Source organism: Meleagris gallopavo, chromosome 6, assembly GCF_905368555.1.
Source record: "Meleagris gallopavo chromosome 6, MGAL_WU_HG_1.1, whole genome shotgun sequence".
In the NCBI taxonomy this organism is placed as follows: domain Eukaryota; kingdom Metazoa; phylum Chordata; class Aves; order Galliformes; family Phasianidae; genus Meleagris; species Meleagris gallopavo.
In genome coordinates, this window is record NC_139409.1 from 43,783,018 (window position 1) to 43,805,384 (window position 22,367).

A 22,367-nucleotide genomic window follows, 5' to 3' on the forward strand; every position below is an offset into this window, starting at 1 on the left:
ATCTTCAGAAATAAGATTTCCTCTATCAGGGTCAGCAACTACAACCCATGATACCACAGAAATGAAGAACAGTCATAACTGCAAATCCTCTTTTTTATTCAGATTAAAAAACTAACAATAATCTGACAAATCTAACCATATATCCAGTAACATGCCCCATTAGAACACCATCCTTCCTGAAGTGAGAATTGAGGAAGTTTTGTTAAGAGAAAGGTTTTAAAAAACACCAAAAGGCGGGTGAGCTACAACACAGGTCATGACTGTTAATGCTGCATCCTTCTGGGTTATCCAGCATGTCATATTCCTTGTCTTAATATGCAAAAGTAGGATACTACTAAGAACTGCATGTTTTCTTAACAAGCATTGTTTGTGTGGATTTTGAAGTACAAACACTTGGGTTTTTTGATCCTACTAAGAGTTCCTCTCCCTACCTTGCCATCAGCAATTTATGCAGTGTTACTCAAGGAATTAAGCAGGACTTGAGTGGAATTTAATCTCTTACAGCCCTCTGCCTTAATAGGTATTTGCTCATTGGTAGAGTTATCTGCAAGTCCAAGATTCTGTCTTTCTCTTCCCCAAACTCAACCTTTAACCTCAATCTTATTACTCCTGGGTATCTTATTTAAAATTTTAGTCTAATCCATACAAAGCTTTTAGAATCCATCCAATAACCAAATTTACATTTTGTCTGGCATCTCTTCTTTTTGACCTCTTCACAGGGTATACCAACTACATGAAGCAGAAGTTTACGTTCAATAGATCAGATGGAAAGATTCCCACTGACACGTAAGAATTCCTGGACACATTTGCCTTTTCAAAGATAGGAAAATGGTTTGTGATTCATTACAGCACAGAATTTATTGCAAAAGTCCCAGATTCCAGCTCTGGGGCAAATAACTATTTTTATTTTATTCTGTGATTGTGCAAGATATGTACATGTACAGAAACAGGGACAGACTTCCTCATCCAAGCTCAGTGCAGGCAGCACAAAAAGCCTGCAATGAATCAGTCTTCTGCATACTGGAAAGTTTGTTAACCACTAAAATGCTGTACGCAGATCACCAGCAACTTCTCCTACTCTGCTTTAATAGCAATAAGTAAACTTTTTCAGAAAGGAATAACTTTGCTACCTAACTCCATCACTCTGATGTCTCGAGTTAATTCCTGAGGCCTCCAAAGGGAGCGATGTTTCAGTTCACACATTCTTGCCTTCTGTGTTTCCCATCAGCAACATGAAAAGGTCCTCACCCATGTCTCAAACATGGCACCCTGAAAACATACGCTTTTCTGTTCTAGCTATACTCCAACCCTGTCAGAAGTTCCTATTAATGGACTCCTGCTCACAGGATTCTTGTGGCATTGCTTTCTGACCCATTCAGTCCAGCCACAGGTAAGCACCAGAAGACAGTGTTACTGCCTGCCTGGATCCATACTGACAGACACTCTACTAGCAGTGCCCAACTCCCTCTACACTTTGTAACAGATCCATAGTTTCTCATACAGCTCCACAAATATATTATAATTACTTTTAATTAAGCAACATAATCAGAGAAGTATCCTCTACCATCTTACTTTCTCCAGAAAAAAAAAAAAAAGTTTTATCTCAAGGCACATACACACTCCCTCATTCCAAAAAGCTGTTTCTGTTCCACACTGACACAAGACAAACAAAATCAACCCACAACTACTAAACGCAGCATTTCTAAGTAGTCTGTCAGTTCAGCTTTCTTGCTCTTGGTTGTTGTTTTTTTTATTCACCCTTTCCTAGACCAGTACTATGTACCTTTTTGAGTATGTTTCCACCCTCTTAGTGGTTTACCTACAGATTCACTTGAACCAAGGAATCCACTTCTAGTAATTCAAATATATTTGATATGTCACACCACAACATACTCCTACCAAGCCACAGAAGGGTGGACTTTGACCTTCCATAGAGGTTTTAGTAGCTGAGTAGACTTCAAGTTTTAACAACAGAAGTTGTACCTTTGTCCACTCAGGAAATTTAACATAGGTGTCTTGAGGCAAGTCTGGAATCCCTCCAGGAATTGAAAGTGTACCAGTGTAGAAGGCAGGTGCTTCGTAACTGGGTGGATTGCCACCAGATCTCTTTGGTTGGCCAGGGTAGCCATGAATGAAATGGTTCACTGCTCCGTCTATATTTAGGGGATACATTTCCCATTCAACAAGTATATCTTGACCAAGAGTTAAATTTGAAACCAGACCCTAGGAGGAGGAAAAAAAAAAAAAAAAAAAGACAACATAATTAGCTTCATGTTACTGAAGTTATTCAGATGCAATTATAAACAAGGAATAAAAACTTTTCTGAATCAAAGATGGAAAGACAAGTACCTGGGCTTCAACAAGTTATAAGTCCCGCTTAAGAATAAAGGGTTTAATTTATTCTCTGTGAAAGTGATGTTCCTTTTACAAAGTTTTGCGCTTTCTCTGATACCAAGGTCTCTTTTTCAACCTTTTCTTTTTTTCCGTTAACTGAAAATGTCTACTTTTATTTAATATGAACATGATTCAATAGCACAGGACTTAATAAAAAGCAGAAAAAGGGTCATGTAGCTTAAGTTTTGAGATAGCATCTCAAGATTTGGTAACACTGAGTCACTAACTCAAGATATTAACCTGCACAATGGCAGAGAAAGCAGTATTTACTTCCTACAAGCCTTTTACAGCTAGCATGCAGTATCACAAAATCAATGCACATGCTTCATGACCCCGATTCAGTGAAATACTTCACGTTTACAGTCAGCTTCAAGCCCACATAGAACCTGTTTTCGTTTCCATGGAACTCTGTGCACTCTTGAAGCACAACCAGGGTAGTCACACAAAGAATGCAAAAGGCAAGGCAAAGTCACGATTTAAGAGGAGTGAAAGGAACGTTACGTTTCTCCTGAACACACTGTGTTACATTAATGATCTCTAAAGCTGAGTTTCACTGCAAAATGAGGAATTAATTTTAAGCCAATTCTGCTACATCCATATAATCTCCTGAACAGACCCTGTATAGAAGCTGTTTTTCAGTACAACTGAAGTTCTGTTGCAAGCACTGCAAGATGAACAGGAACAAAAAGTTTTACGAATAAAGGCATAAACAAAAACACATTTTCTGTTATCATGGAGGGCTGACAATACATAGCGTGTCTTTCTGATGTCTAATAAACATTGCACTGACATCACAAGCCTAGTGATCAGTATAAGCAGAACAGGAACTTCTTTTTCTTACATGAAAATAAAGTATCTGTACTTTAAGTGGCAGAATTCTTCTCTACAACCTAGACTTTGTCTGGCAATCACTTGGAGTAACAAAGCAACAAAGCTTTAGCCAAAACTTCCTAACCTGTCTCTCACCTACCTTTAAGTGTTAAGAATGGTGTGGTTTTCAAATGAGTTGAAGTGCCTAAAAGCACTCTTTCTTTCGTCAGCATAAGAATGCACACGCAAGAGATCAGATAGGGACATGAATTTTCCAAGTAAAATAAAGATGTAAATGGCAGTGAGTGTGGGGAAAAAAAAAATATATATATCTAGAAAGCACGCTCTTCCTTCCTACATTTCCTTCAACAACAAGGCCTCGACCAGCAGATGTTTTAAAACCAATATCTGCTTAAGATTCTTTCCCAAAAGATAGATGCCAGGTTCCACTTCAAACTCAAAAAAGTGAGAAAAAGCAGCTGAACAAAACTCAGAAAAGCTACCCTATTGTCTTAAAAGTCCAAGGCTTAACAAGATGGAAATCTCTTCCCCTAATGTTATTTTTGAAGCCATAGAACATCTAAAAACAAGGCAAAATTATTCCCCATTTTCAAAAATCAACACAATGAATATCTCCTTTAAGGAATTCTTTGTGAAGGGACCTATGGGAACAAGCAATACATGTTTTCCAAAGCTACATGGACAATGTCTCCTCCTTCTGTGTGAAAGGACTGTGCTTTTAGAGGTTTGTTTTTACAGTGGACATCTACTATATTCGCTTTCACTTTATCTCTGGAAAGCTGAAACCCTGGTATAAGTGTGAATTTCAGCTTAACCACAGCAGCACTGAGCACCTCCCTACTCCTGTCTCTAACACTTTATTATATTACTGTAGGTTAGCAACAAGTACGTAAATTTCCTTATCACCTGGTCTGTTACTAAATAAATCAAGACAACATTTCTGCTGCCTCTATATGAAAGCAGAACACTGGGGAATTACCTACTCTCTTGCCACTCAGAAAAAAAGTAAGGAGCTTTGAAATGACAGTCTAATTAAGCACTAATTCTACCCTCTGAAATTGTATGTCACAAGCACAGAAAACACTCCAATACTGATACTTTAATTCAGAGACTTTAATAGATCCTAAAATCTAAGTTGCTTTGCCTTGACTAGAATCTTGGAATAACTGGAGATAGACCTACAAATTCACATCACAACACACTTGATAAGATAACCAGTCAACTAGTCACCTTTAAATCAAACCTTCTGTGCTGCTCACCCATAAACAACAGATACTTCTTTATCAATGCAAAGATGCCCATCCTCCTCACAGCAGCAAAACACACGTGTAAGAATAGGTGATTCTGCCTGCTGGTGATCTCACAATACTCTTCCCAATCTATGTTTTACTATTAAACTGGATTTTGTAATAGGCTCAAACTCAATCTGAATAAGGTAAGATTTATACACTCTTCCTGCTTTCTCACAGCATACGTGCCTTTGGTTAATAACTCAATGGCACAGTTCAGCATACGTCATGGGAATGAAGACATTTGCCTTTCTCCTGCTGTTGCATCCAATCTAACCAAGATACACTTTGGATAAGTCTCAGTTCTGCTCACAGACAGAATTTAGACTGAGAGGAAACATGGGCTTCCACCAATTGTTGTCACCTGCAGTACAAAAGGGAACCACAGTCACCAGACAATTATTAATCTGTACGGTCAAACATTTGACCAACATTCTGAAAGAACACTGCCAAATCAATTTAGGCCAAATCTAATGGCAATTTACCATAGATTTGTGCAATTTAGGGCCTGCAAATCTCAACTTAACTGTATAGCTTTCTGTCATTACCCTGATACTATTTGTAATCTACTAATATCAAAAACTGAAAAAGAAAATAAAATAGCATGCCGTGAACACTGCAGAAACACATCAGACTGACCTTTTTAACACTTCTCTCCCTTCCGTTAGAAAATGTCACTCAGCACTGGGAACCCCCTTAAGTCTAAAACCAGATAACTTTCCTTTTTATCCCCTGCCTTTCTCAGTGTTTCTTTTGTGGCATTGCTGCTAATGGCAAGAGGTGACACTTCCAAAGCATAGCATGGCTCTGAGAGTGTTTTTAAGCTTTCTGAAGTTTACCTCTATAAGATCAGTCCAAACATGAACTGGCAATGCGGCATGGTGAAGTACTTGCAAGACAGCCTCACATCACTGCACTGAAAATGTTGCAGGAGTACACTACTGACAAATGAAATGGGACACAAAAAGATACACAAAAGTATGTGTGTACACACATAAATACACACAGAAATACAACCTCAGGATTCACAAGCTGCTAAGCATGACCAAGACTAGACAGATTTCCAACTTATTTTTGAGTTTATCCAAACAGTTTTGCACATCTTGAAATTCCTCCTTACCTTGAAATCGTTATTGAATCTTCCAAAATTGACTCGGCCCATATTCTCTACTAAGATGTCCAGATTTGCTCCAGCATTCCCAGTTATATTTATCACTAATGACTTGTCCCTTTCAAGGATTCCTTGCTGAACCTATATGAATTACACCAAAAAGAAGAAAACAATAATCACTGAACAAAAAAACCCTCTACCATCTCTCTCTTCAATTTACATGAATAAAAGAAAGCGGTGAAGGTAAGAAACAAATGAATGTTAAAATATATATATTTTATCTTTACCTTTCCTCCTTTTACACACCAGCACACACACCCACAAACATTCCAAAACCTGGTATGTCACTATTCACATTTCAGTACAAGTCGCACTGGTCACATTCACCCAGCTGAAGTCATCTCTTTCAGTAGTTTAATTCCACTAAATCAATTTTCAAATTCTAGTGGCTTTTGTTGCACTTGATTCACAAAACAATATTTTTTCAGTTACTAATGTAAGTGACAGAGATTAAGAGATGATTCATGCCCCCGTTAAGTTTACATCAATATTTAGCCTTATTCATTCCTATTCTCACGTCAGGAAAGAAGAACTTGACATGGCAACATCAGTGAACACACTGCAGCCAGCCATCAAATCTAAGTGTGCATATACGTATGTGTGTGAGTATGTACACATATCAAAAAACTTCAAGTAAGCAGTAATTTTTCCTTATTTTTCACTGATGTTATGAACGTGTATCAACATTCAAGTACTTCAAAAATGGAAATAATGTTTTGTAATTTCTGAAACATTACTCCAAACGTTTAGTACAAATCAACTATATACTTTCTTCATCTTATTAAATGATATTATTTGATAAAGTTGTTTTGGTAAGCTGAAGAAAGGAGACAAAAAGCAGATTGTGTTCATATCTTTCATGAAGGCCACTCATAATAGTTAATGGAGACCAGCAAACAATGTTTACCCCATCCACAGAGACATAGGCACGATCATGGACTCCATTTAAAGGTGAACTCAGCTGTGTTGGCTCTGTGCAGTTTTTCGGAAGCTTTGTTCTGTACAGTACAAATCCAAAATACTAAGAAAAGAAAGGGAAAGAAAAGAATTCCCAGATTAATCAACCAAATTATTCTGTAGCTTCAATTGTGGTCATGCAGTAAAATATACTCACACTGAAACAAAACTTTCATTTGCTTCAGAAAGCATCTACCATCTTCAGATTAGAGTTTACTTTGACTTAAGTGATGTGTGTAAATTCCAGTTTCCATTTTGAATTGTTCATCAGTAAATTTACATAACTATAAAAGACTGGGCTACAAATCTATTTCCTCAATAAAACCAAACCATTAATGACTAACAGTGTGATTTCTTCATTATGATCAATTAAAAATAGATGAGAAGTCTTTTCATAACTGACTTCATATAACAAAGAGTACTTTGTCAACCAACACATTCATCAGGTCAATATTATCTATTTTACAAACATTTCAGAATATTTTTCACTAAGTTCTCCAGCAGTAAATAAACGAAGTCATAGTCATTTGAACTTTTTTCTCATCACAAAGTGAAACACAAATTAAAACCATAAAAAAAAGTGTATTGTCAGCAGCCACAAAACCATTTATCTTCAAGATTTAGATTAGAAGATGGCAGGAAGAAGGGAGAGTAAACATTTCCAGTCCGCTATCATTATGACATTTACCTTACATTTGTAATTTAACAGGGTGCCCAGAAAAATGAAAAGTAAATGTGGGAAAAATATTATGCAGCTTGACTGAATGCACTCTCAGAAGCTTTCCTAAACAGAGTTCAAAGGTGGGAAGGACAGAGGATGAAATAAAGGCCAACTAGATAATACATTCTACTACAATGTACTACTTAGTGTAGCTTCTCTAGCACCTCTCTATTAATGTCTTGGAAAGAAAAGGTTTGAACTTTCAATCCTTACTTGATTAATGCCTTAGAAAATATCCCAGGCACCTGCTGAAATGCATCTGACAGGCAACTAGCCCCATGTTCCAGTCTCTGTTAAACACAGCACAGAAGGGAGCCATATAGCGTTAATGGAAATACATCATCACTCAGCAGCAAGAGAAAGATCTTCCACTGTGGGGGAAGATATGGAAGTCACCACAATTGACGGGGAGACTGATGCAGAGAGACAGAGAAAAATAACAGAGGGGAGAGTGGGAGTCAGCAGAAGCTATAGCAAAACACAAAGCTATGCATTTTTCTTATCAGCCAGTGAGGTGAATGCCCTAGGCACTGAGTTGTAACACAAGACATTTCTCTTTCACCATATCTTTTCTTGAACGAGCATTTGGTAAAAGAAAAGGACAAAAAAAATAGGTAGAAGGCTCATAAAAAGTGTCAAATGGATTACATTCCCCAACTCCAGAGTCCCTAACCTTCATGAAAAAGCAATGTTTCATCCACTGCTTTCACTCTGACAGCAGGTGAAGAAACAAATATATATAGCATATATCTACACTCACGAAAAGAGAAAATCTTGAGTGCAAAACAGTAGGACTGTCAAATATGGAAAGGTCTCATATCCAAGAAATCCTTTCCAGCACTACTACTTCCTGTGCTGAAATAAGGTGTAATACAATGGACATAAGAGCAGTCATACAATGGAGGGATATTCAAATAAACTTGGCAAAATAACTGCAAAATGCCTAACAGAGGAATCCTTACCTGCTTGAGCTGAACAAAGGTTAATGGATAAGTGCTTTTCACTGGTCCAGAAGGTGACAGTCGATCAAGAACCTCCACCACAGTGCCCACCTGCAGCATAGAAAAAGCAGTAAAATTCAGTCTAAATGTTGGTTTTAGAAACTTTAAGGCTGTAACTTAGTATTATATATAAATAGGTGGACTGATCTTAATAAGACCAGCAAAAAAGTACAGGCTAGTCTTGCTTAACTACCTTGCTGATTAAGGAAGGTATATATGTACAATTAAATTGCCTTTTATTGCCATCTGCAACTTAAATTTGTGCTCATACAAGTTTTCTGCTCATCCACAATCCTATCTGAAAATCAAACATGAATGTGATGTTACTCAAGATGTACCTATATGCTTAATATTTAACAAGCTCAAAAAGTCAAAAGCATTTATACTGTTCATGTAAGATCTCAGTCTGTTTCACTAGAAGTACAATCTCTGTTACAGTAATTATATACAAGGGATCCCAGTACTTTCCAAATGCAGATTTGCTTTCAAATACTCACCAAAAAGAACAGTAATAAATAAATAAATAAATAAATCAGGCATTTACAATAAAGAAAAAAAACAAAACAAAACCTTTCTCTACATGCATCCATAGCAATACAAATTTCTTAGGCTAACGAAATAATGGAGATATTAAATTTTTGCACAGTATACATAAAGAAAACTACTGAAATAATAAAATATATAGCAATATACACTGTTTGGTTTAAAATCCTTCTATATGTGACAGAAGTAATCATGAATCATCTATGCATCTGTAAATACTTCTTCAGTATGTAGAGATAGATCTAAATGAACTTAGCTCTAACTAGGAACAAGAGAGCAAGAGGAGACCATAAGCACACAAAGGGCAACACCTTCACTACCTGAAGGTTGGGTCTTCCTCAATAGTCCACAGCTAAACACCTTTATCGAGGCAAAAGGCTGTCTGTCAAATGATGGCTTCCAAATTTCTCGTGGAAGTAGCTTTCTCCTACATTTTCACCTTAAACATTTCACTTAAGATGACAATCAGTTTTCAAAGAGTAAAATTCCCCAAATTGTAATGCAGGATCCAGTAGGCCATGGCAGATTGAACCACTGGATCTTGTACAACAGCTCTGAAGCAAGGAATGAGCATCTCTGAATAAATACTAAAAGATTTATGGAACTAAAGAACAAATCTACAAGCATTAACAGCCTAGGCTACAGGTGGACAATAAAACTAAAAATGGACATAAGTGGTATTAAGTCACATGTGGTCACTTGAATAGCCTACTAACAGGCAATGAGTGCTGCTTTGGACCTTCATGAACTAAGAATTAGCCTATAGATGTATCTGTCTGATGTTCTTCTGAGCTTACACTATCAAGGGGGCTACTGTTCCACATGTGAGTGAGTTATGTGTTTGACCTATGCACTAGGTTGGTATAAACTCATTTCTTTGCAATCTTTTATTAAGCTTATCACTCTTAAGTGATATGCACAAAACAAAAATCAAGGTCTGCTTTTGCTGCACTTTCCCACTGATTACTACTCAGCAGACAATTGTTATCACAACAGAAACAAATTCAAAAAATTACCAACTTGGAACTTGGTCAAGAATTTCTAAAAATAATCTGTGCAGAAACAAACAAACAGAAAAAAACAACCAACAGATGACTAACACATAACAGCAACACTTTTTGATCCTCCAGAGCAAATTTTCAAAACCAAAGTGAAAGATCAAACATGAAATAAAGAAAACAGCTGCAACAGGAGTGGTATCAACTACTGGCAGCATCCTGTCTGCTTAAACTATTTGTACCCCAAATTCTGTCCCTGACTCAAACCTCTCAGATTGCCTGCTACCATATTCATAGCTATTACTTAAGCTCTTCTTAAGCTCTAAGAAGCAAACACAACTACAAGATCTACAAATCTGCAGGCCACAGTGCTGGGGCAGGCATTTCACTGTGACCAAGCACTTCTCGGGGCCCCCTCAGTGGTGACCCGAAACTATCACCTGTTCTACAGCCTTCAAGACCACTAGACACGCTGTGGACAGAAAGACACCTTCATTTGCATCTGCAGAGAACATTTCCCACATTCTGGGTCTTAACCTCTGCCTTCTTGCTCAAAGTTCTTGAGCCCATCTATTGCTATTCTACCTAGAATCATAGAATTGCTCATTTGGAAAAGACCCTCAAGATATCAAGTCCAACCATAACTCAACCATACTACCCTAAATCTAACAACCCTCTGCTCAATCATGTTCCTGAGACCACATCCAAATAGATTTTAAACACACTCAGGGATGGCGACTCAACCAGCTCCCTGGGGAGCCTATTCCAGTGCTCCAACCTCTGCCTGTCCTCATTCCCTACCATCAACACATTTTCTCTTCTAGCACTGCAACAAGCTATTTCCCCATTGCTTGCTTTTCTGTCCTCTTCCATAGCAGTGGCAGCAGCCTTAAGTCCATTTTTTTAATAGATCCTCCATTTCTTTTCCCTCCAGAATAATTCTTTAAAATCATTCAGTAACTCAAAATGAAAACCTGCCTGATAAGGGAGCAGCGGAGGGATGGGTGAGGATGTGTATTGTTTTATTTCTTTACAGTTAGGCTGAGTTCCCAAGTTACTTTGAGCTAGGGAAACCTATTTGCAAACATCTAAGAAGTAATAGTAGCACAAAGACCTATCCTCTTCGACTAGAGGTAATGTGCTGCTGATCAAGCACTGAATTGTCCCGGAACATCTTGTGTAAAAATTAGAGGGTAACCTGGTCTCTAAATTACATGAGCCTCTGTACTTTACGCCATGCATCCACTGAAAATGCTCTGGTGTCTGTTCCCTCTTTCTTTCTGCAGAAAGGTCACAGAAGTGGTTCATAGCAGCGGATTTGATGCTCGGCATAAACAACTAACTGCTGAACCCCAACTGCACAGCGAAGCTTTCACACAGTACCTGTTCCAGCACTGTTACTGCAAATTGCTACAGCTGGGGAGACTATTATTATAGAATCATAAAATATCCTGAGTAGGAAGGGAACCTCCAAGGATCACTGAGTCCAACTCCTTGATTATCAAAGCAAAGTTACATTATTTTCAACATTTCCTATCTGACAAGTCACCCAAATACATTCAAGTTTCTCTAGACGAGGGGCACTGAACTTTGTCACAATAGGAGTGGACAGCTTTGGCAGGAACAGTACAACCTTCTGTGATTTGTGACTTGTTCTGCATTGCACTTTAACTAAGCAGAGGAGTAAACAGCAGTTGAAGTTAAACAGTGAGTTTGCAGAGGAAAAACAACTTTCTTACCAGAAAACAATTCTAGAGGCTTTCAGTACAGATGGCAATATATGTACAGGCAATGACTGGAAACCTCACACCTGACAGTTTAGAAATGCCATCTTGCTTTCTAGAACTGCTGGGTTCAGAATAAAACACACCCCCTCAAACAAGCAGGAAGTGTTGGAGGTAGAAGGTAAAGGAACAGGGTTTCCAGTGTGATGGTCAGGTCAAAGCTGTGATTCTTGAGCTACTTTGGTCATTTGCCCTGACTACGCATCTGTAAGACAGGATCTGGTCCTGATGCTTTGCAGCTTTCATTTCTTGGAGACAGAAAAAATTCATAATTCCCATGAAACTGCCCTATCTGAAAGGCATAAATCATGATAAAGAGCAGATGCAAAATCTGATTGCAAGGTTCCTGAGTGCCTGCAACCCACTATAGCAGCAGAAGTGGTGGGAGTACAGATAACAGTATAAAATTAGTCACTACCAAATGTAACCAATTCAGTGAAACCTCATATGGCAACCCTGACCTAAAAGGTCTGAAGATACATAGAGATTGCTGAAAATGATATAAATTTGTGACAAATTCAAAAGTTGTGTCACTTTTACAAAGAACTGATTCCTGCCCACCACTTGTGGGATGACTTAAAAGACACCTGCAAAGCCTTATCACCACCAAATTTTCCAACACTTCAGCTGCAGTGCATAACAGATCAGATAAACTGTGGATTAGAACAGTGGCTGCCAAATTAAGCATACAAAATATAAACTGAACTGTTATGAATTAGAGTATTTACTACAGCAATCAGAGTAATCTTCCATCTCCAGACAATTCGACTGTGAGCAGCAGACTAAATAGAGAAAATTCATACCTGTTTGTCTCTTTAATCTCCTAGACCATATTTTACACCCAGTGCAGGAAACAAGTTATCAACCATATTTCACAAAACTGTCTCTGACCATGAAGGATGGTGCTATGAACAAGTGCCAGCTACTCACATGCTGATTAGTCACATGTCAGTTACCAAAGAAGATACAGTGAGGTTGAGTTCTGTTTGCTTTTCCTTCAGCAAGAAGTTTCTTTCATTAGTTACAGATTTTCACAGTTCTTGCAAGAAAATATAGTGACCAGACTTTCCAATTCATTAGAAGTGTTCCATTTTTAAAGTTTACAAGTACTCGAAGTATTTACCTAAAAGATACATAGATACCACCTATTCCTTCACCATCAGAGGTGATTTGATATGATCAGATGATCATATTTCTTATGCTAGCATTTCTCCTGCTACATTACTTGTACAGCAGCTCTCAAACAACTAAGACTCTATTGTGCTAAGAATGTATTACTTCTAGTTCAGTAAAACTTCATGCACAAATGGCATGTAGTAAAAATCATTTTTTATACTGAGATAACATATATTTATTATTTTCCAGCAAGGGCATGGTTTCTAATTCCCAAGCTCTGTCCTACCCTTCCTGAAAATTTGCTTTTGAGGTTTTCCCTCCTATTTTGTATGATACCTAGAGACTGCTGTGACACTTTCAAACATATTAAAAAAAAAAAAAAAAAAAAAAAGAAGCCAACAGGCAGCATTACAGAAAGATACACTTAGCATATTACAGATATCAATTTACCTTCTGCAAGCGAACATTCCCATAGGCGAATTTGGATGTTGTTGGAGGGATAAGACCTTCTGGTAACTGGTTATACTAGGAAGAGAAGGAGGGAAAAAAAATACATGAAACTTAAATACAAACATGTCTTAACTTAATTCTTGCTTTTCATTTTACAACTTATGGAACTGGAACTTAAGCTGAAAGTAGACAGTCCCACTGTGCTAGTGGATTACACTGGCACCCAGTTTCATAGGGAGGCTTCACAAAAAAAAAAAAAGTCTGATTGGATCACTTGCAGTAAATATAAGGTTGGGTTTTTTTGCAAATACTTAACTCGAGGTAACAATATAAAAAAATAAAAAAGCAAAACCCCCCAAAATAAAAAAGACAGCAAACTAAGAAGCTGTCACATAATCACAGCGTTCTTGGAGCCCTCCTGTGGCTATAGCGTGCATTACCATCTCTGTCAGCCCTGGAGTCATCCACAGGTCAGTGGAGCTTGAGTTAACCCTTCTCCAAGTCTGTAGGGCAGTATTTCCATCTGATCCTCCCACTCTTCTTCAGCAATACTTCCATATGGAAATTATTACCCTCTTAATTTTCTTTTCAGTGTTATACTCCACATGCACGTGTACATATGCCTGCTAGTCCATTACCTTCTGGGCAGGTTTCTTTTATAAATACTTGTGAAAACCTCACAGCCAGTGGAAAATAACTGTTAGCTGCTACTATGCAGCTGGGCATCCTCTAATCCCTAGTGGCTCACAGAAAAAAAGGAGGCTGGAGAAAAGCTTAAATTAGCAGGAAGCTAACGTAGAAACAAATGTGGAAGTGATTTAAAAAAGAAAAAAAAAAAAAAAAAAAGTCCAAGGAGACCTGAAGCTTGCAGACCCACAGCCACAGAAACCATAGCCTCCCCAGCAGCTCCATAAATGCATGAGTAACTCTCAGTGCCTTCCCTCTGCTCCTGGTCTATGCAGCTGCCTATCCATCATAGAGAAACCTGTCAGGGAAGCACTCTCTGAGGTGATTTCTGCTTACTTGCCCCACAGCTCAAGCAATAATCACAGCATTCCTAGAGAGAGGTCTATCATTTTCTTGGACACTCTTGAAAAGAGGTAAATCTAGACAACAACTCTGCCACACGCTGTAGCCCCCCCTCCTTTCTGAGCCTACAACCTTCTTACCTTCTTCCCATACCATCTCCCTCTCCCTTTCTTCCCATTATTTGTTCCTTGCTTTATGTCCACTTTTCCTACCTATTCTTTCATTTATTCAGAGGGCATTCTGCTTTGAGATTTTGATTTTAATTTGGAAGGTTTTGCACAAAACATGATTTGTTGGCCTTAACATGGTATAGGCAGCATAAAAACGAATGTTCAAAAGCTTTCCTCCGCACCCAGACAATCTATTGTTTGTTTAGTTGGTCTGATTGCTTTTTAAACAAATAGCAGTATAATTCCTAGTATCTCCATGTCAAACTTGACTAAAAACTAATTAAAACTAATTGATATTACTGGTAACAGTATTACGTCTTCCTCTTCGTATTAGAGAATAATCAGAACAGTCTTAAAAACAAAGAAAAAAAATGACAACACCACACCAAAATCAAACAAAAACTATACTTGCCGATGAAAAGAAATCAAGAGTAGAAAATTTTAGCCCAAATGGCAAAAATACTGCCAGCAACTGAAAGAATTTTTTGACTGAAACTCTTCCCCTTTATTACATTTATTAACTGAAACCAACTGTGTAAGACTCAAGATTAAAATAAGTAAGCCTTGTAGCACAGATAATGTTTTGAATGCAGTTGTCAGTTATCATCAACTTCATTTTCTTTCATCAACATCAGCTCAACCCGCACTGAGTAGACATATTATTACAAGTGAGAAGACATAGCAGAGACAGGAAGCCTTCACCAAGACCCCATGGATATGGAAGAGAGAAACAAACCGCACCAAAAAAAGCTGTACAATGACCTAACACAACTTACACTGAAGATCTTATCAAGACTACCTCACTGCACTAGAACACTACTTACAATTCTGATAGAGATCTTGCCTTGAAGAAAATAACTCAAAAACAGGAAGCTTGGGAATTTTTCTCTTGAGAAAAGGCTGTATCTGGCCTAAGATACAAAGGACTCAAAAGACTATCAAAATTATCCCACCAATGCAAAGCTTAGGAATAATGGAGAAATGGAAGAAAACATTCCACACCAGGCCTTCTACAGGTGGGGAGGTAAAGGCATGCTTTACCCTAAAGATAATATAACTTCAGGAGACCTACTCTGAACCAAGAGAGTGTCTCCTAATGAATAGGAATGCTTTGACATGCAATAGAGAGAGAAGAGAATATAAGCTTCGGGATTCCCAGGGACTTCGTCTTTAAGCCTTGTCCTGAATGGCCTCCAATGCAAATCTATTCAAAATCCAAATACAGGTTCCATATTTCACTCCACACTTCAGTTTGTAGAGATCCTAGTCACTTCAAAACATTTTTATAGCAAAGGCAAAGTTGGTCCCACCCATGATCTACAGTTTGTGGCATCTCTAAAGCAAGATGCATTCTTATGGGCAATCATGCTCCTACTTACAAGACTCAAAAGAACAACATGAAGTACAGGAGACAGACAGCCAAAGCACAGAGCTGCAGTGCTATCAGGCTGACATCAAGTGACCAGCTTGAGCCAACTGAGTGCCTGATCAGTGCAGCAAGGGAAAACTCCTATTCACTTGTCCTCCATTTCTACTCCCGGACAAATGTTTCTTTTGTCTCTCTGCCCCCTTCCTGCCAGTACTCCTCTGATACACTGAACCAATTCAGCTTACTGACCTCAACTGAAAGAGAAACAAACCCAGCAAAAAAGCAGAGGTGTATCATCTCAGTGTCACACCTGCAACTGTATCTCCTTTGAAAATAAGGAGGGAATCTTTGGAACAGCAGGAAAAAACAGAGAGGTGAAACTCCTTTTTCACAAGGGATTGGGTTGGCCTAGTGACCTTGTTTTAATTCACTGCTTTTTCCTGCAGAAAACAGTAATCAAGAGCGAGAGAGTTTGCAGATCTGGGATATTTTGAAGAATCATTCTAAACTGTACTAGGGATACTCACCATACCAATGACTTCCCTCAAGGCAAAATATTTTTCAGTCAGATCCCCTGCTTCACTTAGTGGAGCATCATAGTCATAACTAGTGGGTTGTGACATATAAGGCATATTAGCACCTAAAAGAGGTCAGGAAGAAAAATCAATAAAAACGGTGAATGAGTTGTGTTTTTCTTTCCCAAGGGGATCAGAATTTCTCTCCAAATACAGCCAGTCTGTGTACTTTTAGATTCGATGTAGACTTTGGTGTTTGGGATTCAGCACTGAAAATATATTCCTTATGGAGAACAACATCCTTCTGAGCTCACACTGCTGTGATAATGTCTTCAGAAATATTCTGAAGAGAAGCAAATTTATTCATGTTTCAATTGTTTCACAGTGTTGCGTAAAGCAAAAGTACCCTTTGCAAAGGTAAATACCATTTGTTTAGCAGAAAATGCCGGCAATAGCCAGAGAACTGCTAATGCAATCATCTTTTGCCATGTGAAGGCAGGCACAGCTTACACTTTTACAGAACGTCACTAGAAGTGGGTCCATATGAACCAAATGAGGTTCAACAAAGCCAAATGCAAGGTGTTGCACTTGGGCCAGGGCAATCCCAGGTATTTATGCAAACTAGGGGAAGAGCTCACTGAGAGCAGCTCTGTGGAGAAGGGCTTGGCGTCCTGATGGACAAGAAGCTGGACATAAGCCAGCAGTGTGCACTTGCAGCCCAGAAGGCCAACTATATCCTGGGCTACATTAAAAAAAAGAGGTGGCCAGCAGGGAGAGGGAGGTGATTGTCCCCCTCTACTCAGCTCTTGTGAGGCCCCATCTGAATACTGTGTCTAGGCATGAGGTCCCCAGCATAAGAAGGATGTGGAGCTCTTAGAGCAGGTCCAGAGGAGGGCACTAAGATGATCAGAGTGCTGGAGCACCTCTCCTATAAGGAAAGGTTGAGGGAACTGGGATTGTTTAGCTTGGAGAAGAGAAGGCTCCGGGGAGACCTCATTATGGCCTTCCAATACTTGAAGGGAGTGTAAAAGCAGAAGGGGGAACAGCTGTTTACATGGGCTGATAGTGATAGGACAAAAGGGCATGGTTTTAAACTGAGACAGGGAGGTTTAGGTTAGATATTAGGAGGAATTTTTTTCACACAGAGGGTGGTGACACCTTGGAACAAGTTGTCCAGAGAGGTTGTGGATGCCCCATCCCTGGAGGCATTCAAGGCCAGGCTGGATGTAGCTCTGATGGTTGCGACCCTGCCCATGGCAGGGGTGTTGAAAATAGATGATCAATGTGGACCTTTTCAACCCAAGCAATTCTATGATTCTGTTTAACACATAAGCAGCTCCACTCTACCATAAGATTAATTTAAATAATTTCTTACCATTCCAGTAGGCAAAGTTAGTTCCACCTATAAACATGTACCTAAAACAAATCAAAACAAAAAAAGCCATCACTTTAATCAGGTTTTGAAGAAATGGGGGGGGGGGGAATCACCCCAAATAACCCTTCATTGAAGGAATGCTTACAGGTTAACATTAGCACCACGTGCCAGGATTTCATTAAGAGTTTTAGCTATAGTTTGTGAGGGTACAACAGCGTGACGGTGCCCCCAGTGATCCAGCCATCCAGTATAAAACTCAGAATTAACCTGAAAGGAGAAGGGAAAAATATGAAGAGGGCGCAAGAACGGAATGCAACACAACTTGGGTTACTAGCTGTAAGAGAGAAGGAAAAAAAGGTACCTTGAATCAATTTAACTATTTTTAAACTTTTATAAATACAGCAGAGTATACATTTAAATCAGTCTTTTTTAGTAGGTGACTCAAAGAGACTAAACTATTTTTTCAGTAATTTTGTACATGCACTTTGAAAATCATTGCTTAAGTACAAAAGAACACAGATTTCCTTAGAACCTGTTAAACTGAATGTTTCAGATAGTTGGCATAAAAATAAATGATGGAACAAATATACTCTCTGCAGAGCAATGTTTGTAGATTATATTAGATGCAATGAAAAATAAATCTTCCAAACACTCAAGTAGCATCCCAAATGATTTTACAGCACAGAAACAGCTCCCTTAAAGGATCTTCTCTCTTTGTCAAAATGGCTTCCAGTAATCTCACATCCCATTATAGGTTGTGTAGAAGCTCTAGAGTAGCCAAAAACAGGAAGCAACATTTAACCTGCCCTTTTAATTTTGCTTTTAACTTCCACCCACCCACATACATGACTAATGCATCTAATCATACTGTTTCCGCTGCTATGTAAACATTTGTCTTTTTAAGGAAAAATACTGAAAATTGGTATCTCCTGGGACCAAAAGAATATCTGCAGAACACTTAATGTGGATTTGACAAACACACAGAAGCGCCTCTGTTCAGCTTTTCTGACTGACTTAGAAATGACATCTTTGTAAACATTCCTGAGAAACTGTTGTCAACTCCTCTATTGTTAACCACTAAGATTAGGAATGATATAAGAATGTAAATTAAAAGACATACCAAAGGGCCTGTAGGTTCACTGCTCCTTTGAGCTAAGAATGCTGCTGTGACGTTTCCACCTATTAACAGAAGTAAGATTGAGTTGCAGTATCCCAACTTATTCCAGTAAAAAAAGAACTGAAAAGTGCCATACCTCCCTTCCAACATCTAGTAAAAACATAAACAAGAAATTCTGGAAAATGTAGGAATGAATATGTTTCATTCTAGTGCTTAAGTTGCAGAACTTATTTAAAATGCACACATGAATTCATGCATGTATGCACGCATGCACATCTCTGTTTTTGAGGTACATCCTCTGAAAACCCAGCTCTTCTCAGGAATGACATCTTGGCACCAAAAACCCTGAGATGTGTCAGAATTACTACTCAGTCATTGGAACATACTGGCCTGGGGTTGTGGTAGCAAGAGGATGGGAAAGAGCAGTCTTCCTGTCAAGCAGTTGGTAAAAAGGGGTTTCACTTCTGAACAATCCTAGTGGCTTAAAACACAGGACGCAGAAATAACTACTCTCATGAGTAGCTCATTGTCACATGAAAGATACACATGGAGTTCTTAATTTCAATCCATTTATAAAAAATGATTTGCTACTAGGAGTGCATGTTTGACTATAAAGAGAATAACATATATAAGAAGTCATAAATACAAAGAAACCGGAAAAGATCTCTGAATTTGTTTCTTGTGCTTTAAGCCTATTTTGCCAAGTCTGTGCAGTATATGAATGTTCACAGCCTCAACTTCCCTCTTCCATCAAATGGACACTTTCCAAACACACTATGGTTGCTTGATCATTCCTCAGACCCATATCACAGCAAATTGTGGCAGTGTGCGCATTTTATTTTTTTTGGTAACAAACAGTTGTCTCCAACCTGGGGCAAAGTCTACTGTCGCATAAAGACCCTGAAGAGCTCCACATTTCAAATGAAACTGGCTTGCACCATCAGTTGTGAACAGCACCACCTCATCCCCAAGATGCTGGCGAAAGATCTTCAGAAGGGAACGCAGATAGTCATAGTCACAAGCAAAGTAGCTTCCATATTCATTCTCCACCTGCATGGTAAGAACAAGTCAGCAGAGCAGTAGCCAATTCCAGTTTGCATCTAACTCCAAAAATTGGAAGCTTAAATCCAAGTCTCTTTTTCCTTTGACAGAAATGCTGAAAATGCCATTTAAATTTCTAGAAACGAAGAATAACAGAAGGGAACACTTATAGGCACTCTTCCCTCTCATCTGTATCTCCTGCTGCAGCAATCACTGTGAGGAGATTAAAATAAGCAGCTCAAAGCTTTTGCTACAGTCAAATACTAAGAAAATTTAACAAGCACTCCTACGTATCTAGTAATTTAAGAGAAAATACATACCAGGAATGCACAGCACGGTACCCTGAAACATTTACAGTTCAAATCAGGTGATCAAAACAAAAAAAAGTCTAAATTTTGAAGCTCTTCTGGATAAAAGCTTTAGGCTTATTTCATACTGCTCTTGCTCCTATCTGCAGCAAACCCTCCCATAAGAAGAGTTCAGGTAACCATAATGTATTTTGGCTCAATATGAGAATTGGCATAAACCTCAGATCTAAAAAACTCCATTTTCCCTATAGAAAACTCTGTTTTCTCTATTGTTTTCCAAGTTTTGGGGAACAACTTTGATGGAGCACTCTGAATTCTGCAGACAGTACCTTCAGTTCTTTAGAATAAGAGACTCCAATGAATCTTTCAGCTACCTTAAACTATTAATAAACTTTGTTGTACATTACTAGCCAACACTTATGGAGCATCCACAAGAACAATATAAGTACCCACGCTGCTTGCATTCATTTGTTTTTCAGAAAGTTACCTGCACCATGATGATTGGACCTCCATTTTGATAGAGGTGAGGCTTCATCTTTGGCAAAAGGACCCCCATCCATTTCTCCACTGCTGTCAGGTAATCTGTAATACATAAAGTATAAATGGTTCACAACTTCCCCGCTTTTTTCTGTCTTTTTTGTTTGTTTCTTTGTTTTACTGTATGTGTAATTTTTACCATGTAAAACAGATAGATGTAAATAAATATAAATTCCTAAATATTAAAGTATTTCAGAACACCATTTAATGAACTGATGTGTCCTTACACTCATTCAAAAATGTCAGCTTCCACTACAGTTTACTAAATAATAAAACATTAAATACTGATGAACTTTGAAGAACACCAGAGACTTCAGTGTGTCTCACACAAGTTGTCCTCATGCATTTCAACAAGTGTTTCTATCCGTACTTTTTTTTTTTTAAATAGATTAGTTCTGCTCGTTGTGAGAGAAATTAAGTCAGATACAACATGAATCTACATCTTTGTCCCCAGATCCCCTCTCCAATATCCTGTCTCACCTCGTGTGCACACATCCTGTCCATGACATTAAGAGTGCTGTATTTAGCTCTGGAATTTCATGCACACCGATCAGCTAGGAAGAATTCCCACAATGAGTGGCCAGTTTTAAAATTAAAAAATAAAAATTAAAAAAAAAAAATCAAAGCTGAGAGCTACTTGCCATTTCTTTAATGACGACAATAATTTTTTTACTTGGTACCAGTTTGATGAAACTTGTCAATAGCTTTGAAACTTATAACAGTTTTTAAATTTAATTGCAACTGATGATTGTTTAAGAAGTTCTTAACAAAAGGTCTCTGGAGCAAAGAGACAGTTAGGGTGGCTCCACCATGAGTTTTTTAGGTTTTTTTTGTTTTAATTACTTCAGTCATTTTCTTAGAAAATCAACTTCTGAAAATAAAAACAAACAAACAAACAAAAAAACCCCCCACAAATTCTAGGGCATGCATCTACCTTAAGGACTCAGCCTGTAATTCCTGAAATGACAGAAGGTGCATGATTTTTGACCCTTCCTTGTTTGTTATATATATTTACTGAGTGCATAGCTTTTAACAGAAATATTTGAATATGAATTACCTGGAAATAACCTCAGACAGTAAACCAGCTTGTTGGTGAAGAATATTTTTGCCAGACATTTCTGATGCCCCTACCTGAATCAGAAGATCTCAGAACAATAGATTCCTTCTCCAACAGCCATGCAGGAAGACCACCCTGGGAAAAGAATTGGAACTATTTCAGTGACCACTCTTAGGAAATAAGAGGAAGTTAATCTATTATCAAAACATATATAAAAATAAATCTACAAGTTCAGTATAAGCAAAACAACTATTAATTAAGTTTGCACTGTAAGAAGTCAGTCAAAATACATTGGTTTAAATACAGTAAACCAGAAGTATTTTTGAGGATATATCAAGTACCCCTGTCTACTTTAAGACATAAATCCTTGCATTATATTTACCCTACAAACAAAGTAACTGTTACAAAAGGCTGTACCATGTCCCATTCTGCACAGATGTAAGGTCCAGCTCTTAGAATCACCAGCAAGCCAGTTTCACTAGCAAGCTGCAGGAAATACTCCAGATCTCTGTCACCAGAAAAATCATACACGCCCATCTGGGTTTCATGGTAGTTCCATGGTACATACCTACAAAGAGAGGAGATAATCTGACA

General features: G+C 38.2%; 1 protein-coding gene across 3 annotated transcripts in view; it reads right to left on the reverse strand.

The window, feature by feature from the left end:
- The window catches only part of GLB1 (galactosidase beta 1), a 66,194-nt gene that overhangs the window by 23,843 nt on the left and 19,984 nt on the right, over window positions 1-22,367 (reverse strand). For all 3 annotated transcript variants that reach the window (XM_085226534.1, XM_019616613.3, XM_010712985.4), the window contains exons 3-15: window positions 22,191-22,341; window positions 21,848-21,908; window positions 20,667-20,761; window positions 19,700-19,880; window positions 18,834-18,892; window positions 17,859-17,980; window positions 17,714-17,754; window positions 16,351-16,463; window positions 13,256-13,330; window positions 8,326-8,415; window positions 6,593-6,706; window positions 5,635-5,766; window positions 1,984-2,223 (exon numbers count right to left, since the gene is read on the reverse strand). In XM_085226534.1, the coding sequence (XP_085082660.1) occupies window positions 1,984-2,223; window positions 5,635-5,766; window positions 6,593-6,706; window positions 8,326-8,415; window positions 13,256-13,330; window positions 16,351-16,463; window positions 17,714-17,754; window positions 17,859-17,980; window positions 18,834-18,892; window positions 19,700-19,880; window positions 20,667-20,761; window positions 21,848-21,908; window positions 22,191-22,341 (1,474 nt within the window). The remainder of the gene's footprint in view (window positions 1-1,983; window positions 2,224-5,634; window positions 5,767-6,592; window positions 6,707-8,325; window positions 8,416-13,255; window positions 13,331-16,350; window positions 16,464-17,713; window positions 17,755-17,858; window positions 17,981-18,833; window positions 18,893-19,699; window positions 19,881-20,666; window positions 20,762-21,847; window positions 21,909-22,190; window positions 22,342-22,367) is intronic.